The sequence below is a fragment of the Lepidochelys kempii genome, chromosome 5, assembly GCF_965140285.1.
Source record: "Lepidochelys kempii isolate rLepKem1 chromosome 5, rLepKem1.hap1, whole genome shotgun sequence".
NCBI lineage: Eukaryota > Metazoa > Chordata > Testudines > Cheloniidae > Lepidochelys > Lepidochelys kempii.
In genome coordinates this window covers 109,375,342-109,398,225 of record NC_136384.1, presented here as the reverse complement: position 1 = coordinate 109,398,225, position 22,884 = coordinate 109,375,342, and the positions used below count along the sequence as shown (strand labels likewise).

Here is a 22,884-nt window from a genome sequence, read left to right as displayed (position 1 = left end):
ACATACCCTGAGGCAGAGAGAGTGATGAACTGGCCAGCCTGTGACTTGGAGGCAGTGGGTAGGGGCCTGTGAACAACAAGAAAAGAGGGAATAAGAAGCTCTGACAGGGTAGGGGTGTGTGTGTGTGTGTGTGTGTGTGTGTGTGTGTAATATATATGTATGTATGCATATAAAAGGAAGAGTGGGGGACATGGGGCTTTTGCAGTGAGCAGTATGTGAAATGAGGGGCTTGTCACTAAACCAAAGAGATGGGAGGGTAAGGAACAGAGCGAAAGAGGTTGCCTGCTTATTTTCAATAGTAGTGGAGCAATGGGAAGAGTTACAGCAGAGAGGCGATCTTGTGGGAGGGAATTCCCCGTTTGTTTAGTTGGTTAATTTTATTTGGGATGAGAAATGATTTTGTGTGGGTGGGATCAGAAATATTTTTGCGGGGCATGGAACTTCCAGCCTCAGTCCTACCATTTAGTTTGTGCTCTTGTCACCGCTGTTGAGTACTAATGTAACACAAATAATAAAATGTTCTTTCTAGTTCTTAATCTCACAAACAGCACTGGAATTCTTCAGTTATAAACCCTGGAAGAACATGTCTGTCTTAAGTGTCAGCATTAGGAAATAAACTTGAAATTATGTTTAGTTTGATTTAAATCACCAATTTTAATCATGATTAAAATTAGCAATCAGGAAACCTTGATTTAAATAATTAATTTTTGTATATGTACTTTTTAGTTATTTTCCTAAAGAAAGATTGATTATCAGGGTGGTATAACCATTAAAACATGTATTTTGCAATTAAAGATAAACTTTATACTAAATTTGGTGCAACTTTTTTCTAAACAGGAGGATACACTGTTTCTGTGTGATTTATTTAAGCAATTATATAGCTTATACATTTATTCAGCTTGCTGATATTTATATTTTTATTATGTTAGAAAATAGTGAATGACACATTTCTGATTTACTATATTAATGTTTTACTGTTGATTTGTGTCAAGGTACATTTGGATGGAAATTGGAATTCAGTGAAAAATGTACAAAAATAGCATTTTAAAATTGTTAGTTAAACAAAACCGAGTATTGAGAATATTTGCAAGAAAATGCGCTGGAGATAGTGCTTGTTCCATAAGTTTTTTTTAGTGCTTGTAATTTAACTCTGTCATTGCATATTTCTCTTTTTAAGTTCCTTCCAACATTTCAACAGTGTCAACAATAAAACCGCTGTTTCCCTGCATTTTGTTCAAGGCTGCAGAACTAGGCCTCAGGGTACTCAGCATGTGTTCAACATTTCTCTTAAGACCAATGTTGAGAACTTTGGGACAGGGACATCTATTTTTTCATGATTTTGTTCATGAACTGTCATCAGATTAGGCCAGTTCTTGATATAGTGCTCAAAACAGTCCACTACTGAGTTCCATCGCACGTCTTGTGGGAGAGTTAACTTGGTTCTTTCCACTTTTTTCAGAGCAGCTGCTGCAAGGTGGTTGTTACGGAAGCATTTTGCAATTTCAACAACATTAACCTTTATTTCTGGAACTCTGAAGTCTTTGGCTAGGAGATGCATCAAATGAGCACTGCAACCATATGTTGTTAGCTTGGATCTCTCTCCTAAATTATTTCTTCTAATCTTGGATACATTTGCAGCATTGTCTGTGACCAAGCTGCATATTTGAATTTTTTTTCACAGTTTGTTATAGCTTTTACTGCTACTTTTTGTAAGTATGCTGCTGTGTGTGCTCATTTTCTGATGTATCAGTTGTTTCTGTAAGGAAGACGTTCCCTTCTTCTGTTGTCACACAAGCACATACAACAGGATCATTGTGGACATTGCTCCACCCATTGCTCTACTCAGGTTAACACTTTATCCATTTGTCTGTGACATCTGCTCTGCTGGGTGGACTGTATCCTGTTCTTAATAATTGAACCATGTTAATGAAGTGTGGGTTCTCAATCGTACAGAAAGGGGAGTTTGTTGCATAAATAAACCAGGCAATTTTTTCATCAATTACCTCTTTCTGTAATCTGCTAGTTCTTATCACAAATTTATCTATGGTTGTTTCTGGATGATGGAGATTTTTTTTTCTTTTTGCTACAGGCGATATATACTGTAGCTATGTGACATACATGATGTGACTGAAACACTATCATTGGCAGATAACTCTGAAACTATAGAAAATGATGGTGATCTTGAAGGTGGATAGTCTTCAGAATCCTGTATGTTGAGATTCTCCTAAACAAAATAAGTCAATGCAGTTATTTAATTATTATTACTATACTGCTAATTTAGTATTACTCATTCCATTCACTGACAGTACTACTTTAAAGGTGAAATTGTAAAAGGAAGATCTGCCTATTTCATCTATTTATTTTTTATCACAACTTCATCTAAAATGATAGTACTGTAGAGTAACAACTATATTTTTTGCTCAATGAGAATTCAAGAATAGTTCAGAAGGAAGACAGGCAGTCATTAAGAAAGAAGTATGAAATAAAAAAAGTTTAACAACCTGAAGATCCTGCATGTTCAGACATGTTCCTTTCATCATCTTCAACGCAGCTTCCTCCTGAAAAGGAACACTTCTCATGATGTTGTTTCATTCAGGCAACCAGGCCTTGCATTTCTTTGTTGCACTGTTTGCATTTTGCACGCACATCTGTCTTATCAACAGGTAGAGGAACTTCATTAAAATATTCCCAGACTGGGTCTCTTTTATGGCCTGCTGCCATTACAGGTTTTCCCTTCTAGTGAGAGAATGGTATGGTAGATCTCAAATCAATGAAGACTACACTCAGAAAGACCTCAAGTCTTCTGGAATCTGCTGCTCAAAGAGTTTCACTTTTGTTTCTACTGCCTATCCCTCCCTTCTCACATTTATCTCCAGACTTCTTCTCCTTGTCCAGATCTATTCCGCCCCCAACGATCTTCTATTCATTAAACTTTTTGAAACTTTGCACTTTTAGAGAGAGGTAAGGGATTGACTCTGTGTACACAAATTTGCAGAGGGACAATAGGGTTGAGGTTGGTTACTTCTCACCCCTGTATTTTATTTATTTATTTAAAAACATTTTTGCTGTTAACAAGCATGTTATCTCTGGAGTCACAAATCCACAGTTTGAGAACTGCAAAATTAAGCATCTCTGATGGTATCTTCTAGACTGAGCACTGAGTCCCATTGGGTACATAGAAAAATTAACCTAAATAATCTGTACAGAAGCCTCTGGAACCCCATAAAATTGAGTCCCTAATCCATGAACTATTGGAACTCGTTTACAAAATTTTTCTTAAACATTACATGAATATATTGTCTCATACTATAGAATTAGAATTTATAGTCCCTATTTCATGATGAGATATCTTTGAGCTATAATGTATCTTAATTAAAACTATCTTTAGATTGGTTTTTTCTTCAAAAAGCATTTTATCAAAAAAATTTGATTTAAATAAAAAAATCTGTTTATTTTTTTATCCACCCTGAAATAAATGGTATTCTATTATTGTTTAACAGCACAATTAATCATGATTATTTTTTTAATTGCTTGACAGCCCTAACTCTATATTTTTATTTTATTACAGTGCCATCTTTGAGTCAAGCTCTAAGTGTTATTTTTTTTAAGAAGTGTTATTAAAATAATGTAATAGACTATGGCTAGAGCCAAGATACGGAAGCCTTATAGCAGAGAGAGTTTCCTTGTGAAGACAAGTGTGTACAGAATAGCATGTGGCATGCTTTGCTGTGGAAAAGCCAGGAATAAACTAGCAGGGCTTACTATACTACCAAACCTTAAATAGTGGATTGAGTTTTTTGAAAATCTAGCACACCTTTTTGTATGTCTGAATGTATAAATAGAAAACACATATTTTATAGGTTTTGAGTTTTTAGCATTTATGCATTGAAAAAATACCACCAAGCTCATATAAATGCATTGCTTTAGTCATAAATGTCTATCTTCTTTTTATCATAAATGAATCACATCTTATCTAATGTTATTGCTTTGTTCAGGAATCATTTTCTTCATGTAATTTTTGAAAACTAAACAGTCTTTTCTGTTTCCCTTTGTTCATAGGATCTCTTTGTATTTAGACATGAACTTGCCTTGCTAAGAATATCGACCTTCATGGGCATAATAATGTTAGGTGGAATAAGTGGACTCTTTTACACTCAACTCATGGGTATTTTCAATGTGAGTATTTCGTTGTTCGATTTTTCAGATAGTTTTATCAGTGTATTGTAACTCAATTATATATTTGCATACTGTCAGGCAATGTGGACCACATATAAAATCAATAAAAATATATGAACAGAGGGACTGTTGTATTAGTAGTCCATCTTTGTCTGGCAGTACTCTGTAGGAGGGGAAAGTGTAAGAAACCCTTGAGTTTTCCGTAGTGGAACAGTTATGGAATAACCAACCCATAGGGGAAATATTTTCCTTATTTCCATCAGTTAGTGAATGGCTTTTGCCCTGTTAAGAGTTTATATCATTAATTTTTTCCTATGTAGTGTAACTCTGGATCTATAATGCAATAAAAGGTATGCAAATGTGTTACCCTTTTTAAAATTTTACAGTATTTTGGCCTCAATTACACTTTGAGGCTATGAGTTAATTATACATTCTGGGTAGAAGAAGCTTTTATTAAATGTTTAATAAAAGCATATATTTTGAAGTTTTCTATTGTTAAGTTTGCAGAAGCTTGGTTTCTTATTATTAGCAGATATTTTGTGTTCCTGTTCATTACAGTTGGAAAATTTCCTTTTTGCTGTACCTTGTTCTTTCATACCCAAGTCCACTTTGTTGTTTAGTTTGCCCCCTTCATTCCACTGCGTGAAATCAGATTGTAAGGTCTTTTGAGCAAAGAGTTGGTGTGTTCTAAGCTGTACTGTGGAGTGCCTCGCATGCTATTGGGCAGTGTTGTAGAATAATGAATACTTGTAAACGGAGCAAATTTGATATGAAATCGATAAAACACAAATTTATTTTTAAAGAGCTGTTTTAATAAATTAAGGGTAAAAGTCCTGATAGGAGTTGTAGTTAGCAAGAGACAATCATTAAGCCAGGAAATTCAGAGCTGAGGCTAAATTTAAAAGAAACCCAAACATCTGAAATTACGGGAAGTCACAGTTTAAGGTATTTATGCTACATTAGCATCTGCCCCCTGGAAAGCTCTCTTGTGATTTACAGAGATGCACAGGAGTGGGTGTAAGTGGGATTGGCTAGAGCAGAGGCCTTTGGAGAGTGGTGAAGCAGAACAGGCAGAATTCCTGCCCTTTTTCCAATGCTTGTGCTGGATCCTCTGTGCAAATTGTGACTAGATGAGTTCAGCAAACTAAAGTTTCACTCTTCTTTCCCTTTTTTTAGAAGGGATGCTGAAATCAGGTTTACAAAGAAAACTGAGTTACAAACTTAAATAATTCTAACCTGCTCCATAATCCAAACAAACTAGCACCACTGCATAATACAATCTGCTAAAAAAAAGCTCAATCATCGTCCTATAACTTTATAGAAAACAAAGCCGATAGTTCGTGTTCGTTGTTGAGAAGGGATAATGCAAGTATGCTGAAATGATTAATTTTAACTTCATCTAAATAAGATTCAATTAATTTTTACTGCCAACCCTGCAGACTCATCATGGGATCTGTAATGTAGCAGGATTCTTACCTTCTTGTTTATCACCAGAAATAAAGAATCAGGCCCTCAAACTAAACCCCTGCAACTTCATTGTCTTTATAGATTACACCCACAGTGATTCGGTGCAACTGCATTCTCTTTAATAGGTTTGCAAGGTGTAAGTGATTGGAACTTAATAAGCAGTCTTGTTAATGAGGCACAAATGGAATATAATTCATAGCTCTCTTAGCTATGCCAGTTCTACAAGGCTAACAGGAATAAAAACAACTGAACATGTATTTTTGTCAATACACTGAGAAGAGAAACTCTGAATGAATACAATGGGCAGATGAATGAGGTGGCACCTCTTTATACTGCTCTTCATTGTGGGTTGAGCTAAATATTATCTTAACTAGAACTTGTTGAAAAAGCAGTAAACATTTCACAATTAAGAAAATTGGTTTTACAAAATTAGATGTATTTATACAAAAATTTTAAAAAATGACCAGCTCTAGTCATAAGAGAAAGTTACAAGCCATTACAAAATATTGTATTTGATCTTCAGGTGCACGTGAGTGTCATTATTGAACACCTGAAGGAGGGAGATGGATGGGGAAAGAGATGGCTTGCTGCCTCCTCCCTGTTATCCTTTCTCAAAATCCTGGAGTTAGGCAGGAGCTGTTTTTTCAGCTCCTAATGAAAGTTAGAACAGCATTAGTCCAAGATTGCCAGAGCACAACTCTGACAGTTGGCAGCCATCTGCCTGAAGCATTCGGCCACTTCTCTTTCATTCATTTTTATATATTTTATTTATATATATAAAAACAAACACACACACACACACACAAGGAAAATTCCATCTTCCCATGGTTGGTGGAAGGTAACAGGATAATCGCTTCAGCAGGATCCTCTGATGTCATGGTGGGAGGCTAGTAAAAGCAGATTATCTGTGACCCAGATAAAATAATTAGAAATTACTTGGACACTTACACATAACGGATCTACTAATCTCATTTCCAAAGTTAAAAAAGATCTGTCTCGCAACATAACACTACCAGATGTTTCAATTGAACTGCATCCTTTGCGGAGACTAATCTGAACCCTAATTTTAAAGGATTACCTTTGATTGTTTTTATTTAAAATACCAAACGGGATGTGGTTTCATTTTTCCATATGTTCTTACAAATGATTAATATAGAATTAAAGGATTTTTGTTCAGTTTTTCAGCACAGCCCAGCAATTTCATGTCTTTCTGTATTACATAATATAGCTGTATTACACAGATGATATGTTGTTTTCCATGCTAGCTATTTAATATTTCTCCAGTCATTGAGCTACATACTGGATAGATTACCATAGTTCTGATAAATATTGTGTAGTCTCTGCTAAATGTTGATGCTTATATTATCATAAATTTAATGGGCGGTGACTTTAGTAATTTGATTAATGCTGTCAGGCTTTCCTGTTAATTAATTCTTTAAACAGTGTACAGTGATATGCCAGTATCATTGGACATCAATACTGTGTGGATGGGGTAGAGATATTTTCTCTTTATTTACTCTGGGAAGGGCTGGAAGAGAAAATATTTTAGCACCTGGTGTTGAGTAGCTTGGTCTATTGTTCTTTGTGATGCCTTGACCATCCATCTAACCTCTTGTCCTTTATAAGCATTTTAATGTGATCATTTAGGTTAACTCCTGTATTGTGTTTCAGAGTAACAGCCGTGTTAGTCTGTATTCGCAAAAAGAAAAGGAGTACTTGTGGCATCTTAGAGACTAACAAATTTATATGAGCATAAGTTTTCGTGAGCTACAGCTCACTTCATCAGATGCGTACTGTGGAAAGTGTAGAAGATCTTTTTATACACACAAAGCATGAAAAAATACCTCCTCCCACCCCACTCTTCTGCTGCTAATAGCTTATCTAAAGTGATCACTCTCCCTACAATGTGTATGATAATCAAGTCACACCACTGACTTCCTGAGGAAACTACAATCCATTGGTGATTTTCCTGATAACACCATCCTGGCCACTTTGGATGTAGAAGCTCTCTACACTGACATTCCACACAAAGATGGACTACAAGCCGTCAAGAACACTATCCCCGATAATGTCACGGCTAACCTGGTGGCTGAACTTCGTGACTTTGTCCTTACCCATAACTATTTTACATTTGGGGACAATGTATACCTTCAAATCAGCGGCACTGTTATGGGTACCCGCATGGCCCTACAGTATGCCAACATTTTTATGGCTGACTTAGAACAACGCTTCCTCAGGTCTCGTCCCCTAACACCCCTACTTTGCTTGCGCTATGTTGATCATCATGTGGACCCATGGAAAAGAAGCCCTTGAGGAATTCCACCATGATTTCAACAATTTCCATCCCACCATAAACCTCAGCCTGGTCCAGTCCACACAAGAGATCCACTTTCTGGACACTACAGTGCTAATAAACGATGGTCACATAAACACCACCCTATACCGGAAACCTACTGACCGCTATGCCTACCTACATGCCTCCAGCTTTCACTCTGACCACACCACACGATCCATTGTCTACAGCCAAGCTCTGCGATACAACCGCATTTGCTCCAACCCCTCAGACAGAGACAAACACCTACAAGATCTCTATCAAGCATTCTTACAACTACGATACCCACCTGCGGAAGTGAAGAAACAGATGGATAGAGCCACAAGAGTTCCCAGAAGTCACCTACTACAGGACAGGTCTAACAAAGAAAATAATAGAACGCCACTAGCCGTCACCTTCAGCCCCCAACTAAAACCCCTCCAACACATTATTAAGGATCTACAACCTATCCTGAAGGATGACCCAACACTCTCACAAATCTTGGGAGACAGGCCAGTCCTTGCCTACAGACAGCCCCCCAACCTGAAGCAAATACTCACCAGCAACCACATACCACACAACAGAACCACTAACCCAGGAACCTATCCTTGCAACAAAGCCTGTTGCCAACTGTGCCCACATATCTATTCAGGGGACACCATCACAGGACCTAATAACATAAGCCACACTATCAGAGGATCGTTCACCTGCACATCCACCAATGTGATATATGCCATCATGTGCCAGCAATGCCCCTCTGCCATGTACATTGGTCAAACTGGACAGTCTCTACGTAAAAGAATAAATCGACACAAATCAGATGTCAAGAATTATAACAGTCATAAACCAATCGGAGAACACTTCAATCTCTCTGGTCACACGATTACAGACATGAAAGTTGCGATATTACAACAAAAAAACTTAATATCCAGACTCCAACGAGAGACTGCTGAATTGGAATTCATTTGCAAATTGGATACAATTAACTTAGGCTTGAATAGAGACTGGGAGTGGCTTAGTCATTATGCAAGGTAACCTATTTCCCCTTATTTTTTCCTACCCCCCCCAGATGTTCTTATTAAACCCTGGATTTGTGCTGGAAATGGCCCACCTTGATTATCATACACATTGTAAGGAGAGTGGTCACTTTAGATAAGCTATTACCAGCAGGAGAGTGGGGTGGGGGGAGGTATTTTTTCATGCTTTGTGTATATAAAAAGATCTTCTACACTTTCCACAGTATGCATCCAATGAAGTGAGCTGTAGCTCATGAAAGCTCATGCTCAAATAAATTGGTTAGTCTCTACGGTGCCACAAGTACTCCTTTTCTTTTTACTGTATTGTGTGTTGTTTCATCACCCAGTGGCAAATGGCTTTCAGCACCTGCTTTTTGTTGTTAGTTGTAAACAGTGAACTCCTGAAAATAACTTGTAAATTCTTATATATCAGTATTTGAGCTTTTTTGACGAACACTTGCCTTTGACAAATTAAGAGGGACATTGTTCATTTCATTAGATTTGCTTTTCTTTTAAAAAGAGGATAACTTGTGTTTATGTTCCTTTTTTTTCCTGTGTGTTTTTGTTTGATTGTTTTAATTCCCATTACTTAGGGAAATGAAGAAAAAGTTGAATTTATCCAAATGAATTTTGTGTAATATTGTTGTCCACTTGGGGGATTTTACTTGTCCCCTTGGGGGATATCAGTTTTTATTTAGGAGATTAATATTTTATTTAACAATGCATGGTAATTGAAAATTTTAAACTGAAAAATATACAAGAAAAGAAAAGAAATTTAGATCAGCAGATAAAATCCCTGCATTTTTGTTGTATAAACGGTGACTCAGATAATCATTCTCAATGATGAAGTATATAAAGAATACTACATTTACATAATTAAAACTATTCTGTAAATAAGGAATAAATATATTCAAAATACTTAATTGCAGTTTTGCTATTCTTTCCCCACTTTGCAATTTTAATCCACTACTTTTTAATGTACATCACATATTTTCTTATGCTATCATCAATACACAAATGATATAACTCTGATCCAAAATGCTTTTTGTCTCAATAATTAAGTATCTTATCATTACAAATATTTGCAGTCATATGTTTAATCAGATAATCTATTAAATACTGTTTTGATTAGTCAAATAATGAGGGCTTTACCTATTTTTCAGACACACCAGAAATGTAATCAAAGAACTATAAATCCTTGTAATTAAGTTTACCAATGCAACAGTCAGGGCCAGAGTTGGAAATCAGTATTTTAAGGCAATCGCCTGTACCTGGACAGAATAAAATAGAAAATAATTATGGTATTTTGTGTGTGTGTACTGCAAAAATAGAAAATTATTAGAAAATGTATTCAGGCAACATTCTGTCCATTTGTCTCTCCCTTACTCTTATTCCTCTCTCTCCCCCATCCTCTCCCCCCAGTTTTCTGCCTTCTCTACCCCCATCCAAATATAGGTAAATCTACCCTTAGAAAGCTGCATAAAGCTCTGAAAATTAAACTGTAGAAAGCAATTATACACAGTCCTTGAATGGAGGATAGTAGACTAGATCATCTAAGAGGTCTTTTCGATTTCTAAATTATTACTGTATTACCTGCTAAACCCTTTATTTTATTTTTTCTAGAAATGTGGTCTATATTTATTTCATATAGTTAACATCCTACTCTATCTTTGAAGCATTTTGTCTTCCAGGTAATTTCAAAAACACAACTTTATTTAAAAATTATGATTGAAACCATCCAGTCCCTTTTATGACATGGTCTAAAGCATAAGGAGTAAATTTGTTTTACACCCTGCATCTTCACAAATTTACTTATGAAAAATAATCAGAGCCCCACCTATCTCACCAGGTATCTTTTTTTTGTTTATCCCAACATAAACTTCAAAATGAGTAGTAAATATTTTTATTTAAATAAGTAACATACAGTATTACTAAAGGGAATTGATGGCATTATTTTTGAAAGTATAATTTGCAGTTGTAACAAATTCTGCATATTAGAATATTGTAAAAAACTTATTATCCTCTTCATGGAAATAAACACAGAAATTAAAATAATCCCGTTAGGCAATTGCGGTAAGAAATAGTTTTTGTATCTAAGATACTTAAATGCTTTTCTGAATGGAAGCGTAAATAAAACTGAGACACTGAAATAAGCAACCATAATAATAAGGCAAAGTGTGACCTCTTACAAAGTTCAGGATTTTTATTAGAATATTTAATTTTCTGTCAAATTATACATCAGATCATTTAGCTAGCAGCTTCTTGGGGAGAAAGGAGAGTAGTCAGATTTGATTTGCTAAACCTTGTTCTCTGAACGTTCCTTGTGGTGGTAATGATGAGGACTAAGGGAAATGGTAAATGTCATAGTGTGATCTAATTATGCATATATCTGCCTCTAAAACACCACAAACTTGGAAATAGATTGGACAGTCGCTCTTGATCTTTTCTTATTATTCCCTCTCCAGTTATCATGAGTTCCCAAAATTGTTGTCAGATGCTTTCTTTTCATCACATCACTTTTTTAGGTATCTGACAAATTGGGCAGAAAATACATAATCTGCCAAAAAATCTGCTTAGCCAGATTCATCAAGGCACTGAGGAGAATTTGGGTTATTTCCCCAGAGGTAGCATAATGCAACTTTCTTTTTAATCTCTCACACAGAGAAATCTTTTTAATCAAAGAAAGATAGAGGGGGAAATAGAACAACTAGCCTGAACCCAGATTATTCAAATAATTTCCAGGCTAGATTTACAAACAAACAAACCCTAATCATGTACATTTAATCACATCAAAATTCTAGATTAAAAATAATTTTTAAAAAATTTGGCCACAAGTAAAATCATAATGAGACTGATAACCTATATACAGTATGGCCAGCCTTGTTGTCTGGGCAAACAGTAAATAGAAACATTAATTTAAAAATATTTAGCATTCCTTATGAAATGTTGATATTTGATACTTCACAAGGGCTCACCTGTCATTTCCATATGCACAGTGAAAGGTTGGTAGACAGATGAAAGAAATAAAAGACTGATGTTTTGTTCAAATACTAAGGTACAGCAGTATGCTCTCTTGTATTCTGAGATAACAGCTATGGCTGCAAGTTCAGAAGGGCCACTAAGGTTTTTTTCCTCTTTCTTCTTAATTGCTCTCTCCTTCTACATTGCAATGCACTGAAGGGTTGGAAACGATGCACTGTGCAGATATGACCGTATGCTTGCGTTCATTATAATTCAGGTATTAAGTAGAGCTCTGTTGATTAGACATCACTTCTGCTAGCCACAAGAAAGTAATTGAACAAGAGATTTCTGCTCCATGCTTCAGAGTTAGTCCTGAGAATTACAAATTGGTGTTTGTCGATTGGAAAACTCAAATCTACGGTCTAAGCAAAGGGAAAATATTCTTTCAATATGTTTGTTCCATCATAAGTTAGTTCATGATTATTCCATCTTCTAGCACAATTTGTTGTCTGGTGCACATTATCTTTTCTTTTAATGCTTTTCTTCAAGTAGTCAGTTATGTTAATTTTAAAAAGTATCTTTATGAAAGATGTATTCCTCTTAGCCGGCATTCACCCAGGTGGGGTCATTTTTTCAAGTGCTTCTTTAGGTTGGTCTGCAGGATTCACTCAGCTCTCATTGATATCTCTTCATCCCTCTCATAACAGCCTTAGTCATTGCAGCATCTTCTTTTCCTTGGAGATTGCAGGCAAGCTGCTTTTTCAGACTTGTTGCCAAAATAAGAAGACAGTCAGCACCCCACCACCAGAGACCAAATGCAACACCTGTGCTGCATCCCTTGCTTCAGCTCTTAAAATTATAAGCTAACTGTAGCTTTTCTACTTATTTCCTTGAGATTTCTTTGCATTTCACACTAATCTAACCTTGAATTCTTTTGCTTGACTTAGCGATCCTTATAACTCTTCTGTTTCTGAATAACCACATGCACACTAATTCTAATGACAATAGGTGGTTTTGGAGTGCGGAGGACCAGATTATTGAGTTGGTCAGATGCTTTTTCTTCAAGGACTGTCCCTGTATTATTGTCCCTGTTATTTACCCTGTATTTTATAGTTTACTTAAAACCTTAAAAAAAAAAAAAATTCTGTTAGCTGTTCTCTCTCTCTCTCTCCTCAATTCCCCCTCTCCCAGCCCCCCGCCCCCATCTCCCAGGTGGGTCTCCAGCTTCAAAAGACAACAAGAAGAGGGAAACGAATACGGCTTTATCTTCCTCCTTTCTCAAAACAAGTATCTTCTGAGGCAGGGGTATACACCCCTCGCCACTTCTCCCCTAAGCCAGAGTCCTCTCAGCATCAAACATCTGCTGATATGTGAGGCAGGCAGGCTCAACCATGGGTACCACCTCCTATGACTTTTCAACCCAACTAGCATACTGGGATCCGGATAGGGCCCAGAGCCTCAGACCCCCACTATCTACCAAGTTCTAGAACAACGCAATTCGCTTTACCACCTGTCCCAGCTCCCTCAGAGACGCAGGAGGAGGAGATAGAGGAACCCGAGGACACACCTGCCACTGACCCGCATTTCGTCTTTATTGCCAGACCAAACAATAATGCCAACCCTGCCCCCCACCCCCCCCCCCACCCCTCCGCACACTTAGGGGACAATTTCAAATCCTTCCAGGATCTGTTCAAAAGGGTAGCTGAATCCCTGGACATTTCCTTAGCAGAGGTACCAGAGACCCTCCACAAGCTTACAGACATCCTCCAGGCATCTCCATCAGCAAAAATTGCACTGCCTATTAATGCTGCCATTAATGGACCCTGCAAAAATAATCTGGCAGACACCTGCCACAGCCCCACCTTCGTGTAAGAGATCTGACAAGAATTATTATGTGCTAGCAAAAGGGGCTGAAACCGCCCCTTTCGATAAGGACTGGCAAAGGCTAAACCTTTTTGGATGGAAAGTGTATTCCTCAGCTACACTCCAATTTCGCATAACTAATTATTCAGCCTTACTAGCCAAATACACGCACAACCTATTCACTAAAATGTCAACTTTTATCAGGTGACAAAAAGGAACAGTATAAGGCTAACATCTCCGAAGGGTCTCGCATCGCCAGGATGGCCCTACTGGCCTCTCTCAACTCTGCAGACATGGCAGCCTGCTCCACCGCTACGTCCGTGATCATACATTGGGCATCCTGCCTCCACCTCTCTGGGTTCCCTAGAGAGGTCCAGGCCACAGCAAGGACTTTACCCTTCGAGGGTCAGAAATTTTCTGAGGAAAACAGAGATGTGTCTTTAGATACCCTGGAGGATTCTAGGGCCACCTTAAAAACCCTGGGTATCTATGTTCCTGCGAACAAAAAGAAACAGGGCTGATTTTACAACCATCAATTTCGAGCTGCCACATACACCCAGCCTCAAAGACGGTATGACCAATGCTGTAAACAAAGACAGGAAAGATGCCAAGACCAGCCTTCCACATCTCAACCATCTACTTCCAGACAATCATTTTCAAGCTTTGGTTGAGGGCATGAGACCTCCACATTCTTTGATCCCAGAACTAAACCTGATCTCTAGCCCATTTGGAGACCATCTGTCACCATACTACCCAGTCTGGAACACCATCACTACAGACAAATGGGTTCTGGAAATTATCCAGAAGTGTTACCCCACCCCTTCTCCGTCCCTCTTCAGGATCCCCTCTCACGAGCCCCTTTTACAACAGGAAATAAACCACCTCTTACTATTAGGTGCCATGGAACCAGTACCAGCTCAACACAGGGAGAGGGATTTATTCTCATTATTTTCTCACTCAGAAAAAGACCAGCGGATGGAGACCCATCCTGGATTTACGAAAACTCAACAGATTTGTGAGAAAGCAACATTTCAAAATGGTGACTCTATCCACAATAATTCTGGCATTAGAGAAAGGAGACTGGCTCTCGGTCCTCGATCTCCAAGACGCTTACTTTCATGTTACCATTCATCCAGTGCACAGACGATTCCTGCAATTCACCCTGGGGCACCGACATTTCCAGTACAGAGTACTCCCTTTCAGCCTGTCAACTGCCCCAAAGGTCTTTTCCAAGGTTCTTGCCATCGTTGCAGCTCACCTCCGCAGACAGGGGGTGATGATTTTTCTATACCTAGATAACTGTCTTTTAAGGGCACCAACACAATGGGCAGCACTAAACACCACACAAACCATGATAACCCTCTTTACAGATTTCAGGCTACAGATAAATGCGCAGAAGTCCACAAGGTTCCTGTCCAACAACTGGAATTTTATAGTCGCCTATCTCAGTTGCCTCACCGCAACAGCAAGGTTACCCCAACGCCGCTTTCTCACCCTAATCAATTTGATTACAACGATCATGCACAGTCCACAAACATCCACCAGAACATGCTTACAACTTCTGGCGCGCATGGCTGCATTGACGTTCATCATAAAGTATGCCAGGCTACACATGAGATGCTTACAGGCCTGGCTTTGCACTGTCTACATAGCACACAAACAGTCTCTCAACAGATGTCTCACTATGCCCCGCAGGGTAAAGGACTCGCTCACATGGTGGACACAATCACAAAACGTCTGCTCAGGTGTCCCCTTTCAACAGAAAGCTCTTACTACAGTGATCACTATGGACACCTCCCTTGTGGGATGGGGAGCTCATTTACGCGAAAACACAATCCAGGGTCGCTGCTCTCCATCGGAATCCAACCTGCACATAAACATACTGGAATTAAGGGCTGTCAGAAATGCATACAAGCACTTTCTTCCTTTAATCCAAAACATGACCATCAAGATTCTTACAGACAATATAGCATTCATGTTTTATATAAACCGCTAATGGGGAGCACGATCATATCCTCTGTGCACAGAGGCAATACGCCTCTGGAACTGATGCATCACCAACAACATAGACGTTTCGGCATCTTACTTGCCAGGATGTCAGAACACAACAGTGGACCAGCTGAGCAGAGACTTCTCACAAATTCATGAGTGGAAGGTGGATCATGCAACTCTCACAGTCATATTCAACCTATGGGGGTTCTCCATTATAGATCTATTTGCAACAGCTCAGAACGCAAAGTGCCCACAATACTGCTCCAGAGCTGTACATGGATGCCACTCCTTGGGCAACGCTTTCCTCATAAAATAGGAAGCGCCGCTAATGTATGCATTCCCTCTGATTCCACTTTTGAGTCGGGTCATCACAAGATCAGGCAGGACAAATCCAGGGTTATTCTCATCACACCCACATGGCCCAGACAAACTTGGTTCCCAGACCTGAGACAGATGGCAGTGAAACCACTTCAAATCCTTTCAATGATACCTCACTTTCTGACTCAGGACGCATCCATCACCCCAACCTAGCCCTTCTCCAACTCAAGGACGGGTTACTCCATGGCTAATGGGTGTCAACAAAGACTCTTCTGAAGAGGTGAAAGACATACTATTGAACAGTTGCAGACAAAGCACACAGAAAACACACACAGAAGTGGACACAATTCTGCATTTGGTGCCATGATAAACATATTTCTTCACAGTTGGACCATTACCCAGGATCCTAGACTATATACTGGGCCTTAAAAAATTGGGGTTATCCAACTGCTCCATCAGAGTACACCATCACCTCATTCCACAACAAGGTGGACAGAGTCACTATCTTTGCTCACCCAACCACTAAACACTTTCTAAAAGGCATAGAAAACACACATCCCACACTAAAAGACCCAACTCCTATGTGGGATCTTAATCTTGTTCTCTGCAGTCTTATGGGGAAACAGTTTGAACCCCTAGCAACCTGTTCTCTGTTACTTATTCATGAAGGTGGCCTTCCTCATTGCTATCACTTTGGCAAGAAGGGTGGGAGAATTAGGTGCCCTAATGGCACATCCACCTTATGTCACATTTTTCAAAGATAAAATGATCTTACGGCCACATGCCAAATTCATACCCCAGGTAGCCTCTCCTTTTCATCTAAATCAACCCATATACTTACTTGTATTTTCCCCAAAACAGCATGTCGACCGCAGGAAGGCCTCATTTCACATGCTAGACATTTCCATAGCACTAGTTTTCTACCTAGAAAGGGCAAAAAGTTCAGAAAATAATCTTGACTATTTCTCTCTATCACAGAACATTCCAAGGGTCAAACCATTTTGAAACAGAGACTATCTAAATGGATATCGGGCTGTATCCATTTGTGTTACCAAAACAGCCATCTACCAGCTCCGCTAGGAGTTTGCACACACTCCACCAGAGCGTTATCAACATTGGTGGCCTTTCTCAATAATGTACACATCATGGACATTTGCAAAGCAGCTACCTGGGCATCTGTCCATATCTTTACTAAACACTACATGTTATAATAGCAATCAGCTACAGACACTCAGTTTGGACTCATGATGCTATCTACCATCCCTGAACCAACTCCGAAGCCTCCCCTCCACTAAGGTGCCCTGCTCAATAGTCACCTAAAGTGGAGCAGCCACAGGGACACTCCTCAGAGAAGAAGAGGTTACTCATCTTGTGCAGTAACTGCGGTTCTTTGAGATGGTTGTCCCTGTGGGTGCTCCACTACCCCCGTCCTCCCCTCTACTTTGGAATGTAACGCTGATCCTCTGGGGTAGAGAAGAAACTGGGGGGACGGTTGGCTGCGAACGTGAGGTAACAGCTCTGAGCAGCGCGAGATGCTCCTACAAATCTCCGATTACAAGCAGAGGGCACCAAAGCACTTGAAGTGGAGCACCCATGGGACAACCATCTCAAAGAACCTCAGTTACTGCACAAGGTGAGTAACCTTCTCATTTTTCTTGAAGGCAGACGTTAAGAGGACTGTATTAATTATGCCATACTTGTGCTACTTTTAAAGTTATTTGTAAATTAAAAACTTTAAACATCAGAATTAGCTGGAAATCAGTACCAAAAATAGCTCTTAAGAATATTAGTATTTCAAGGACTCGAAGCTGGTCATCCATACAGATAACCAAAGCCTCTTAGGTTGAACAGAATACTAACATTGAACAAACTAATGCTTTGCATAGAAGCATAATAAACCGTGACAATATTCTGACCTATAGTCCTCTGGTGAGGTCATACGTTAGAATGTTGGTTATTCTGTTCATTTGGCACCTGAAATAAAGTTGACATTGCTGGGCGCTATTGGGTGGTCAGCCCTTGAAAATTAATTCATTTTTTAGGCTCCTAAATAAAGACTTGGGGTGTGTATACAGTGCAGTTAGACACCCATGGCTGGCCCGTGCCTGCTGCCCCGTGCCGGCTTGCGAGGTGCAGGCTGCAGGGTGGTTTAATTGTGGTGAAGACATTCCAGCTCAGGCTGGAGCCCGAGCTGTAGGAACCTCCAACCTCACAGGATCCTAGTGCACTCCAGCCAAAGCCCAGATGTCTACGCTGCAATTAAATAGCTCCTCAGCCTGAGCCCTGTGAGCCCAAGTCAGCAGGCATGGAGCAGCCGCAGGTTTTTAATTGCAGTGTAGACAAACCATTAGGGGCCTAAGTTTGAAAATATAATTGAATTCATTTTCATTGTTTTCTTTGAAAAGCTGATTTGTTGTTTGAGAGGTGGAGGTTGGGGAAAGCAGATAAAAAGAGCAGTAGAAGTAGTGCTTCTGCTCTGAATCAGGGAAGTAATGGTAAGTGCCTGATGCATGTGTCAAAGAATCCTCTTACTAAGTGTTTTGTCAAACCTGTGGTTCCTTTCTTCATTTGATATCATGGAGCCTGATAACTATATCCATGGTTAATAAAGAAATAAAATCACTAGTTCAATAAGATTTTAGAATTCTTTTTCTAACATCGAAGTTTATCCTGGTAAAAACTTTAAAACAGATGCCTTCTGTCCCGCTTCCATTCTTCTCCCTCAAAAAAGAAAACAAAACAAAAACCAGTCAGGTTTAAATCAGTCAGACACTCCTCGTCTTTCACTGGTTCATTACTTTTCCAACTATATATTTTGCTTATTGAAGAGCTGTGGCCTGTGGCCATATCACCACAAGCTGTGATCTCAGATACAAAGAGCTAATCACAGTCAGCCAGAATCAGCAATAGGATAGGGGACTACTAGGGAAAGCTTTGATATAGCAGGAAGTGATATTGGTGATTCAGTGGATGGCACTCTTTCCTCTGAGCTATACAGAATGAATGGATGTGATATTAAAGGCCTTTATGCTGCTGAAGGTGCATTATTTAAGATGAGACTTAGACATAGTAAGTCCTGCCCATATGCGGTAATTACAGTTCCCCCGACCCTTTTTGGTGGAGTAAGGCACTCTAGACACCTGATCATATTGTAACTTGGGGAAATTACATTCTGCCTTCCTATGTTTCCATCCTGCGTTTTCCTTTGAAATATTATTCTCTTCTTTCTGCTCTAAACTAGTATGCATTGTTGCAGTCTATTGTTAAACAGTTGCCACATTTCACCCCAAGAGATGGGTAAAATGATTACTTTGAAGCATTTGTACCATCAGTAAGCTTTGTAAAGGGCTTTGGTTTCTAGCTAGATGAAAGATGCTATGTAAATGTGAGATCGTTCATATTGGTGTCTAAATAAGGTCTTCCTTCTTCCTTGGCTGATTCTGTACTGAAGTCATAGTAGTGAAATTTGTGCTAACCCACTGATTTCCACAGCAAAAGATTGTGTCCAAAACATTTTTTGACTTGATTGAAGCGTGAAGCAGAATAGAAAACTGGGATGTGAACAAGAACCAGTTTATTCCATCACACATCAGAATTAATTTCAAAGAGATTACAGAAAATTATGGGCAAAAAGACATTGTTTTGGCTCATTCCAGTGTTCAGGTCGGTCTTTAAAGGTTTTTTATTGTGGCAGCTTTAGCTTTCCTTCCAGCAGGACTGAATTTGTACTTTGGAAAATAGCATTCCTTCCTGAAATATGGTATTTCTTTCTGATGTTCCAGGATATTATTAACAGGATTTGCATCCTTTCACCCTTGAATCATTGGTTCGAATTGGACCTGTCTCAGCTGTGAGGAGGAAGAAGGATATTTATGTTTCAGCTGTCTAAGAAGCATACTGAAAAAATGCCCATTGTGTCCTTCCTCCCCAAGCCTGGCTGCTAAGTTTCTTAGGTTGCTGTGAAGTTTCACTTTCATGTGAAAGTAATTTTCAAATTGGCCCAGCTGCTTGGAAGCCATGCTGGGGGAGGGAAGCAGCAGAGGGGACTTGGTTTCTCAAGCAGCTGAACTTCAAAGGAGAACTCTCCTTTCCTCCCATTCCTTTCAGCCTAGCTCACAGCTCTTCAGAAGTGGCTGAGCTGCTTTAAATTCTGAAAAGGTATCCCACAAACAAGGCATTCTGTGCTTCCAATTCAGTTGATGTAAACTGAAAACATTAGCAGGTGGACTTCAGAATTTTTCATTCTGGGGAGAGAGATGGCCACCTGCTTTCACTGCCTTTCCAGCTAAAATCTTTAGTATTTTTAAATGAGTGGAAAGAGGTCTATAAACTTTTGCCCTCTTCCTATTTAACCCTTTCACTTATGTAAAGGCTGTAGTGGGTTATGAGAGAGAAAGTTTAGATGATCATTCCATAGGTATTGATGCTGTAATGTCAGTGAAAAGGCCCTGCCAAACTGTAGACTCAGTCAAAAAGTACAACCACTCAATCAGAATTTTGCTTTCAGCAGTCAGTGTCCAAAGTTATAAATGTTATGATTTTCAGATGAGTACAAAAAATGTTAATGGGTCAACAATGTAAAAAAACATGCTACAAAACTAGATTATACTAAGACTAACACGACTGCTACTCTGAAACCTGACATTTGGAATGTTATTTTTGGAAACAAAAGTGCTAGTATGATGCCTCAAAGCTTTAATAAATAGGAATTATGTGAGGAGAAAGGGAGGGAGAGGTTTGAGCTAACAGCCTATCCCACAGCAGCACCATTCATTCTGAAATTGTCTAATTAGTCACTAGTTTTAAAAGTGGCTTTATTTTTGGTACTATCAAGAGGTTGATTTCCAGAACTGAAACATCTTTGCAACTATAGAGGGAGCTTTAATTTAAAATGGAAACATTGATGTGAACTTACTGAAGCATCATGTGGTAGCAATGTGTATTTGGTGCCTCTCATTTGAAAGCTTTCAAACTGCTTGTCAAACTAAAATTCAGGCATCTGTAGAGTTCACAATAATAGAAGATGGAATTTTGGCTAAAGACAGAGATGGACAAAACCACTATTCAAGAAAATGGGATCTTCACTGGCTACCCAGGTAGAAGGGACAGGCCCTTTGTTTCATCCAAAAAGTAGTATATAATCTGACAGACACATTATGTACCTGCCTAAATTAATCATTAACAGAGAGACCTATCAAACTGCCTTGAAAAAAAAAATTTTTTTGAGTTATTACGTTTTGGATCAAATGGTCTAAATTATTCTGGGACATAATGATCCATGTTTATCCCTTCAAAAGTACTATAATGTTGCTTGAGTTTAAAACTGAAGTACCACTGACTTGTAAAATAATGGTTTTCATTTATGACACACACCTTGGGAATATGAACACACAAAAGTACAACCATTGGAAGCATTTAAAGATGTATTTGGAAATGCTGTGAGCTAAAACAAATTGCTTATCAATTAAAGCACTTTGTCAAATGAAGCAAACCATATTGGTTTTCGAAGTTAATTATGAATTTTATTATAAGTTATAGAAGGGGTTTATCTTAACTTTAGAAACAGTTAAGATGTTCTTTAATTTTATTATCTTTAATTTTAGCAAAATCACCTTTATCTACAGCAGTTACTTAGAGATCACTGAAACTGTGTTAATGTACTCTTAGTGGCACTATTCACATTGCACTATTTGTGAAAGTAAATATTTTAAAACTACTTAATCTGCTTTTTGAAGTACTTCTGCTGATGGTGACATTTTAAATAGTGGTGGAAATTTATTTTGTCCCTGTGATAATCTTTTGTGTGACAACATTCGTTATACAGGTGACTGTATAAAGCATGACAAAAATGTGCTTTTCAGAAAAGTATTGTTCTTTGTGTGTATTATTTTAAAATGTCCTCTGGATAAATAACGTTTTGATTAATTTAGCTATAGAAAGGTTCTAATCTGGTTGTTAGCATTCCATAGTGTGTCCCATTCTAAAAGTCTACACAGAAAATAGTTTTTCTGCATGATAATTTATCAGGCTGAATACAACTGCTCTACATGAAATTTTACAATGGTTTGATATTTGTATGGGGTATAGCTCTATGTAATCCTACTAGATTTTCTCCAAAAGAATCTACATTAAGGATCAGTTCATTCTTTATTTACATACTTTAATGATAACATTTTTGCAAGTTAGGTATGTGAGGAAATATTTTCTAATAATGTTTTCTTTCCCATAACAGGATACAACTAGTATAGAAAAAATGTCAAACTGTTGTGAAGAAATGTAAGTACAACATAAAGACCTAATAGAGCTTAAAAACTATATGTGTATGAAAGAAAACTGAAGGCACTGGTAATAGTTTTTTCATGCTATCATGTTTTTGCTTCTTTTCTGTAGCAGTGGTTCACTATTTTTATACTTGTTTTTATATAAAATAGCTACAGATTATTATTCTTCCCTGCCTACCTAAAGCAAGCAAAACTATATGTTGTCTCGAAAGCACAGATCAAAAGGCACTTGCTACTGTGTTGCTGACATGTATTTAATTGCTCCTGAGAATTTCCTCCCCTTCAGAAGTTGCCTGTAGTTGATTGACGACACAGATTCAGTTTCTCCTATCCAAAGTTAAATCTCAGCCGCATGTCATAATGAAAGAAAAGCTGTATTTGTGATGCTGGGACACAATTCATCAGAGTCCAGTAATGGATCCCCAGCCAATCTGTATTGTTCTAGCTGACTGAAGTGCACCATGGGAGTGCTGTCTTTCACTAATAATGCTGTCTTCTG

General features: G+C 38.4%; 1 protein-coding gene across 6 annotated transcripts in view; it reads left to right on the top strand.

The window, feature by feature from the left end:
- Positions 1–22,884, top strand: part of ZDHHC21 (zDHHC palmitoyltransferase 21) — a 65,638-nt gene that overhangs the window by 30,810 nt on the left and 11,944 nt on the right. For 4 of the 6 annotated variants that reach the window (XM_073345422.2, XM_073345425.2, XM_073345419.2 and 1 more), the window contains 2 exons: positions 4,060–4,176; positions 22,337–22,380. In XM_073345422.2, coding sequence (XP_073201523.1) covers positions 4,060–4,176; positions 22,337–22,380 — 161 coding nt within the window. Of the gene's footprint in view, positions 1–4,059; positions 4,408–22,336; positions 22,880–22,884 lie in introns of those variants that run through there. The other 2 variants (XM_073345424.2, XM_073345423.2) reach the window with 2 other exon arrangements.